This window comes from Helianthus annuus, chromosome 12 (genome assembly GCF_002127325.2).
Source record: "Helianthus annuus cultivar XRQ/B chromosome 12, HanXRQr2.0-SUNRISE, whole genome shotgun sequence".
Lineage (NCBI taxonomy): Eukaryota > Viridiplantae > Streptophyta > Magnoliopsida > Asterales > Asteraceae > Helianthus > Helianthus annuus.
In genome coordinates, this window is record NC_035444.2 from 10,149,873 (window position 1) to 10,158,312 (window position 8,440).

The following is an 8,440-nucleotide window of genomic DNA, read 5'->3' on the forward strand; positions in this document are numbered from 1 at the left end:
TAGCCGGTTTTAGGTATTTTAAGCATACAAGTGCAACGTATATGTATAAGTATGAATAAAATGTACGTATAAACTGATGTTGCAAGTATTCCAAGTATGAGAGTTGCGTATATGAGCATGTATCAATGTTTGCAAGTATAATAAGTAAGTAACGAGTATGTAACAAGTATGTAAAAATGATGTGTAAAATAATCGAGTTTTATTATGATCAAAGCCTCAGACTACAATGTTTGGAAATGAAATACGAATACAAAGAAATACAAGTTTCAAAAAAAAAATAGAAATACAAACAGACTTTCTAATAAGGAAAGTACCAAAAAGCGAAAAGTTACAGTGGAGGGCTAACACGAGTCGACGTGGAACTTGGTTATTGGTTGTTTCAAACTAGTCGTTGACCAGCTAGTTTGACCTTTAAAAAAACATGCATATACTAACGTATTTCACATCATTTTTTAATAACCACACACTCAATCATCAATTTATCTCTTCCCAACTACCTATTCTCTTTCATTTTTTTAAGTTTATGTAATTTTTTTTATTTTTAAGTTTTTGTAACTTAAATTTTATGTGGTTTTTAAAATTTAATCTTTTTTATTCAACTAATGTTCTTAAATTAAATTTAACTGATTTTATATAGTTTTTAAATAGAAAATAATAACATTAAATAGGTGCATGTGTCGAATAACGCCCCTCTTTTACACCCCTTCCCACACCCCCCTTTTCCACCATGCCATTTTTCTGACGCATATTTACGTGTCGTCCACATGTCATATAACGCCCATTTTTCAAGCTTCTCCACACCGTGTGGTCTAACTATTAGCTTCACGATGTCGATCTATATGAACTCTCTTTTCCAATATAAGGCTATAGGGTGTGATCATGACCCTCATGATCACCATGTCCCTACACATCAGCGCCATGTCACCTACTTCTAATCCATCATCCAAAACCATTACCCTAAGGGTGTGGTCATGACTCAAACCACTATTATCTTATTTTAATTTATTTTTATGAAAAGGAAAGGAAATATTAAATAAGGAAAGGAGGACCATGGTTGCCATGGTTTAATTCATGGGAATCATGGTGGATGAGACAAGAGGGTGGTGTAGCAATCCATTAATAGTCATACGTGACGATTGATAACCCAACCATGCCCCCTCACACCCTATAGCTTTAAGTAACAAAAAACCAAAGCACTAAAATCTCATCTGAAATCAATTTAGAAACTATATTCCTAGTTTTACGACAAAAGGAATTATTACATACGATAAGTCATTTGATTTTCATGTCACATGAACATGTTTCAATTTAAATAGATTATTACATCATAACTTAGGTGTGAACTCAATTTTGGAAATTAAAACTTCTTTTTTTTATTACCTCTATAAACTCAAATCAACTCTATGAAAGCCAACAACCCTTCAACCAAAATTATGAGGTTAAATCTTGTAGTAGTTACCGCCATCGCGATGGCATATGCCCAAATTCCTGCAACGTTGTCTTTTTATATACATTTAGTTGGCGGTAAAGCGTGGGATGTGCCTTCGAAACCCAACCATTACGAAACATGGGCAAAAGGAGAGAAATTCACCAAAGACGATATTCTTGTGTTTGATTTTTGTACTGGAATGCATACCGTCGCGGAAGTGCCAAAGGTGGCATACGACACATGCAACACCACCGCCGCCAAGACCATCGAAACATTGGGTCCCACCACAGTCACCGTGTCAAATGTTGGCATGTACTTTTTTATTTGTACAAAGCATTGTCAAAGTGGTCAAAAAGTAGCCATCGACGTCAAACCATCGTAGTTTCTAAATTTAGAACGATTTGTATGTAGAAGATAATATGTTTTGTGGTTGGTGGGGTGGGGTCCAATTGACAAAGTCATTGGAGTTCTGATTAAAAACATTAAAAAAATTCAAAAAAAAAAGTTATAGCTTTTGTTTCTTCTATTACCTTTGTTAAAGAGATCGACTTCATATTAAAAACTGATGTCAGTTTCTAGCCTTCTAGCCTGCCAAACGCTTCAAATTGCAGTAAGAACCACATGTTAAGACGTTTTCTTACGATTCTCTGATCCGGTGCAGAACTCGTGTTGACGCAATATATCACGAACCGAAAACGCAAAAACGCTTTATAGCTCAAATATATGTTTGTTAAGTACAAACCTTTTTTTTTCTTGACAAAGGACTACATTGGGGTGGGATGGTTAACACAATTTGTGAGTCCGGTATGTTAAAATTAGGGGTGAACATTTTTTGATCCGGACCAAAAAGAACCGATAATCGACCCTAAAATGAACCTAAACTGACCCGTCCCTAGAATATAGGTTTTTAGTTCGGTTCTAATATATCATATGTTATCGGGTTCGGGTCGGTTCCGGTCCAAAGACCCAAAAAAACCAAATTTAATAATTGGACCGAATTATAAAAAAAATAATTGCTGGACTACAACCCAACTGTGAGTTAAGAATAGCAAGGCTGAAATGCAGGCTTGTTTATTATTAATCTATACTATATAATAAAAGAAACCTGTTTTAGGACACTTGTCATTCTCTCATTTAATTGATTAAAATTATTAATAATACTAATAATAATAATAATAATATTTAATCTAAATTAATTCAAATTCTTATTATTGCAAGCTTTTTAAAATGTTATAGATAAATTCTTAATTTTATTGATAAAGGGTAATAAATTAAATTTACATATCGATATTATCACATGTTTTTATGTATACGGGTTTTTATCCATTTCAATAGTATGTTTATTGAGTTAATTCCTAATTTTTCTCATTTTGGATCTACACATAAATCGAAGATAATGAGAATAAGTTTATATGTGTTTAAATCTAAAATCTAAGAAACCTGTTTTAGGACACTTGTCATTCTCTCATTTAATTGATTAAAATTATTAATAATACTAATAATAATAATAATATTTAATCTAAATTAATTCAAATTCTTATTATTGCAAGCTTTTTAAAATGTTATAGATAAATTCTTAATTTTATTGATAAAGGGTAATAAATTAAATTTACATATCGATATTATCACATGTTTTTATGTATACGGGTTTTTATCCATTTCAATAGTATGTTTATTGAGTTAATTCCTAATTTTTCTCATTTTGGATCTACACATAAATCGAAGATAATGAGAATAAGTTTATATGTGTTTAAATCTAAAATCTAATCTAATACAAATTTTTATTATCAATAATATTTAATCAAATCTAATAAAAATTCATACAAATTCCAAAATTGATATTAACTTTCAAATAATTAAAAAAAAATCCACCTAACATCACAAATGTTTATGTTAAATTCGATTAATTAATTTGTTCAACTATCACTATTATCTTTATCATTCAGTACGGTTAACCGATTTATCATCATACAACCTCCCACATATTTAATCATATGATTTTTCAATCTTATATTAACTAAATAAATAAATATTAATATTCAATCTTATCCTACTTTAAATATAAAAAATCCGTTAATTCATATTAATATTCAATCTTATCCTACTTTAAATATAAAAAATCCGTTAGTTTTTTTAAATATATATTTTTTTATTATTTGGTATATAAAATCATATTTATTCAACCCATGTAATACACGGGGGTTTTTAAAAATATAACTTTTTTTTATTATTTGGTAAACAATATTACATTTATTCAACCCGTGTAATACAATGGTTTTAAAGATATAATTTTTTTTATTATTATTTGGTATATAATATTACATTTATTCAACCCGTACAATACATATGGTTATTATAGATATAACTTATTTTATTATTTAATATATAAAATTACATTTCTTCAGCCCGTGCAATAAAGAAGGCTTTTAAAAAGATAATGTTTTATTATTTCGTATATAAAATTCATTTATTCAACCCGTGTAATACACGGGGTTATAACCTAGTTGGTGAATAAATCAAAACCTAGTGCTATATCTAATTGCACATTTGCTTTTATGCAACCTATGTTGGATGTGCCAATATACAGACTAATTGCAAGTCTAGAACTTTTCCATTCTCATGTGAGTAATTGTTTAGCGGTTTTCATAGAAAGAGCTAATGATAAAACTCTTGTATCGTTTAAATTTCGTTAATTTTACTTTATTGAAGGGTGAAACACAAGACCTTAAGTTTATTTTTTAATATATTTATTATTATTATTGTATTTATCACTTATCTCTAAGTTTGTTGGATATAGGTGTATCTCTAGTTTGAATATAACCTAAATATTAATAAAAGACTACAATTAATGACACATGACATTTTCTCCTTCACTGTTATAAAAAAAAAGAGCAAAACTTCTGTTTTACTCTCTGTGGTTTGGTCGTTTTAATAGTTTTGCCCCAATCCATTAAAAATAGTCATTTTCGTCAAATATTTTACTATGATTTTTCCATTTTACTCCCCGCCTTTAACTCCATCCAAATTGCTTATTAACTGAAAGGGTGTTCTGGTAACTCTAAATATAAAACAAATGGTAGTTTAGTAAAACTACAAATAAAGATTATATTATATATATCATTTATAATATATAATAATAAATGCTATATTTATTATTATATAACTTGGCAAGTATGAATAAAAATATTATATTTAAGCGAAAAAAATAATAAATAGAGTAAATTACAAGTTTTGTCCTTTATGTTTAGACCAAATTGCAGGCGGTATCCTTTGTTTTTAAATTTGACGAGTTTTGTCCATAACGTTTCAAAATCCTGCACGTTATGTCCTTTAACCCTAACTCAGTTAGATTTTTTAGTTTAATATGGTCATGTACATTACACATAAGGGCATTCTTGTCATTTCACCTTCTTAGGGGCTATTTTGTAAGAAAAATATTAATCGGGGATTATTTATAAAAAAACTTAAAAAAATAATTATAATCTCTCTCTCTAGTCTGAACCACTCTTTCTTTATCATCATCATCATCTTCCTTGAACTGTAAAAAAACACCATCAATTCATCATAGAGATCAAAATCAAAAAACCATCCCTCTCTCTAATCTCTCATTCTTTTCTTTCTATACGGAACCACGCCACCATCGGAACACCATCACCCTGAACCACAACATTCACGAACTACCAAACCAGGGTAACAAAGGCAGCCGTATGTTTGGGTCACAAAACCCAAATCGGTAGGATCAGTTTGTTGGGTCTCATCGAAGTTTCGTCTGAAGGTCTTGAGTCACCGGATGTTAAGAAAGCATCTCACACCTTCAATTTCAACAAATTTCATCAACAAATCACTAGATCTCCGATTCACAGATCTAATGGCTGACAAATCGTCCTTCTAGTCATCATCGCCGCCACATCCGTTTTGGGGATTTTCTGCAATTTTGGGGATTTTGAAACTGGAAGAGTTGTTCTGGTTGCGGCTAATGCTTTTTTGTGAAGCATATTGTTCGTTTTGTTTGAAATTGGTGGTGCTAGTATTGGGGTAGATGGTGGCAGGTGGGGTTAAAAACTTAAAATTGGTCAAATACCTTTACAGCTTTATTATACAAATTTGCATCATTCTGATGGATTTTTACGATGTGCACTAGAGCATTGCAATGGAGATGGGGGTGGGAGTTGGCTCTAGAGAGAGAGAGTAGAGAGAGATTGTGTGAGATTTAAAGAGATAGTGTGTTTAGATATATAATATGTAATTAATTTTGTTTTAATTATTAATATGGGTTTTTAAAATAAATATGTAAAAAGACCAAGATGCCCTCATGTGCAAGTCACATGACAATATTTAACCAAAAAGTCTGACTGAGTTAGGGCTAAAGGACATAACGTGCAGGATTTTAAAACGTTAAGAACAAAACTCGCCAAATTTAAAGGCAAAGGACAACGCCTGCAATTTGGTCCAAACATAAAGGACAAACCTTGTAATTTACTCTTAATAACAAAACCCATCTGATCATCTCTCCTCTCTCTACCCTGTCTCTTCTCTTTCTTTCGACACTCTCTCTATCTACATATTCCCTACCAGACACCAGCACCTGCCTCCTGACCACCGCCACCAGCTGGTCACTAGAACGTGTAGACAACCTAAAAACACCCAACCCCAAATTGAAACCAATCTCGAAGGAAATCCCAAAGTGAACACCAACCACCACTTCACATTCCCAAAGGAGCAGTAGGTTAGAGTTTGAAACCCACATCTCGTCGGCCGGACTTGCAGGTGAATCCTTCCATCCTTGGTTCTAAACACCTAGATCTGTGTAGGAAACCCTCAAATCTATGTAGGGTTCAAGCTAGAGACCAGCGACAATGGGGAATACGAGCGGCTAGGTGTGGGCGATGGTGATGGTGGGTGGTTACAATTTTGCAAGTGGCGGTGGAAGATGATGATTTAACGTGGCTGGTGGTTGTCATAGGTGTCTGGTAGGAGTGGTAGGGAGTTCGGATTTGGTGTTTTGAAGGGGTTCACTTTTTCAGGTGAGGTGGCCGGTTTAGGGTTATAGTGGTTGTGGTCGCTACTGGTGGTGGTAGGTGGTAAAGGCTTGTTGTAACATTAACCTGATGCCAAACTTAATGATGTATTGAAACATTACAAGTGTGCGATTTAGCTGTTTTTTCTGATGGGACGAGGATGAACTCTGGCGGCTCCGGCGATTCTCCGATGAGATTTTGTAGGACGAGTATGATGTGTGAAAGTGATTTTTAGTGTATTTTTAGAGTGGGAGGCGATGCGGAGTTAACGTCGGGTTTGGGTCTAGTGGCGGTGATGGTTGCAGGTTATGGTGCGTGTGAGGTGGCGGGTGGTGATTGGTGGTGGTTGGTGGCGGAGGTGATGGTTGCAGGTTATGGTGTGTGTGAGGTGATGGTTGCAGGAAAGTGTGTGATGAAGTGAGGAAAGGGTTTTGTTTTGTTATACATACTTATATCAACAAAAAGACAAAACAAATAGATTTTAAAAATCAATTCAAATTCATTATAGAATTACCATAATACCCTTATCTTTAACAAACGTTTTAGACAGAGATAGGGGCGGGAGTGAAATGGAGACAAGTTAAATAGATCAAGGAGTAAAATAGCTAATTTAAAGGATTGTGGCAAAACCGTTAAAATGACCAAACTACAGAGAGCAAAACGGAAGTTTACTCCAAAAAAAATTAACAATAAATATTTGTATTGAAAAAAAAATCCTATAATATTTATTGACTTTTAAGAATAATAGTTATCTTCAATATGTGTCGTAACATTATAATTCTGGTTATTTCAAAAATCCTATAAATTCTCCCTAAAAATAGCTTGAGGGGTATTAAAATAAAAATATTAAATAGTTATAATAATAATAATAATAATAATAATAATAATAATAATAAGCAACTTGGTGCTAAAGGAGGTGAACAATCATTTGTAATAAGACTTATGTTTCTTTTTAATAAAATCAATATGTCCAATAATGATTTTTAGTGTTTGAATCTGATTTTTCTTGTAATGGGTTCGTGTTAAAATGGGTGGTTTTTAACTGGTTAAAATGGGTTGGATCACAACAAGCCAACGCATCAATACATTTTGTAGATTCTAATTATATATATATATATATATATATATGTTTTATAAAGTTTGATGCGTATTTTATGATTACTGAAAAGATATTACCAAAAGAATGATTTAATATTTTTTAAATAAACGATTAAGAACATATTTGGTTATTTCACCTTTTTGCTTCCTTAAAAATGAAACATGTTGTCCAGTTCATCCATTTGATAAAATACGACTCTAATTGATCACTTTCGTTTTTATATTTAAAATGTAATTTCAGCATAAGATGTATTTAGAGATTTATAAATTATATTGTTTTCATAATTTAACCTGTGAAATACGCGAGTCTGTAAACTAGTATTATAATAATTGTTGACGTCTTATTATTATTCTTATTAGTTGGTTAGTTTTATTATTATTTAGTTTTAGTTATTTACTACATTATTTACTTCATTGTAATCTTCCTATAAAAATAAATAAGTTTTAGTTAATTACTACATAGAAAATATTATTTATCCATATCATTCTTTGTTTCAATTCTTTAAGAGTCAAAGTTAATTTCTACCACTATTTTATTATACTGAAATAGCAATCATAATCGATGAACAGAATTTAGTGTTCCTGTAAATTATCTAATACATTCCCTGTCAAAAAGAACAAATGAAACACACAATAGTACCTACAACGACAACAAAACATTAATAAGTTGTGTGTGCTTCTACATGTTTCTCATTTAAATTGTTGTCTCATCCATTTTTCTTGTAAGAAGGGTTGAAGTTATTCTAGGGATTTTCCATACTTTTGCTATATTGGAAAAAAAAAAAAACCATCACATTTTAGCATTTTAACGATTTAAAAAGGAGAATTAAAGATTAAATTTGACATAGCTTTTAGAGTGTTCAATATTTGAACCAAATTCAAGAAACTCTGAAGT

The 8,440-nt window shown here is 31.5% G+C and overlaps 1 protein-coding gene across 1 annotated transcript; it reads left to right on the top strand.

Moving 5' to 3' along the window:
• Window positions 1-1,469: 1,469 nt before the first annotated feature.
• Window positions 1,470-6,868, top strand: LOC110892434 (umecyanin). Its single transcript, XM_022139597.1, has 2 exons — window positions 1,470-1,741; window positions 6,694-6,868. Exons 1-2 carry the CDS (start codon window positions 1,470-1,472, stop codon window positions 6,866-6,868), a joined length of 447 nt encoding a protein of 148 aa, XP_021995289.1.
• The last annotated feature ends 1,572 nt before the right edge of the window (window positions 6,869-8,440 follow it).

Excerpts from the sequence above, each read along its gene's own strand:
- LOC110892434 (XM_022139597.1), top strand. The coding sequence starts at position 1,470 with ATGGCATATGCCCAAATTCCTGCAACGTTGTCTTTTTATATACATTTA. Across the intron at positions 1,742-6,693 it reads ACCGTGTCAAATGTTGGCAT|AGTGGGAGGCGATGCGGAGT; the intron begins GTACTTTTTTAT and ends GTGTATTTTTAG.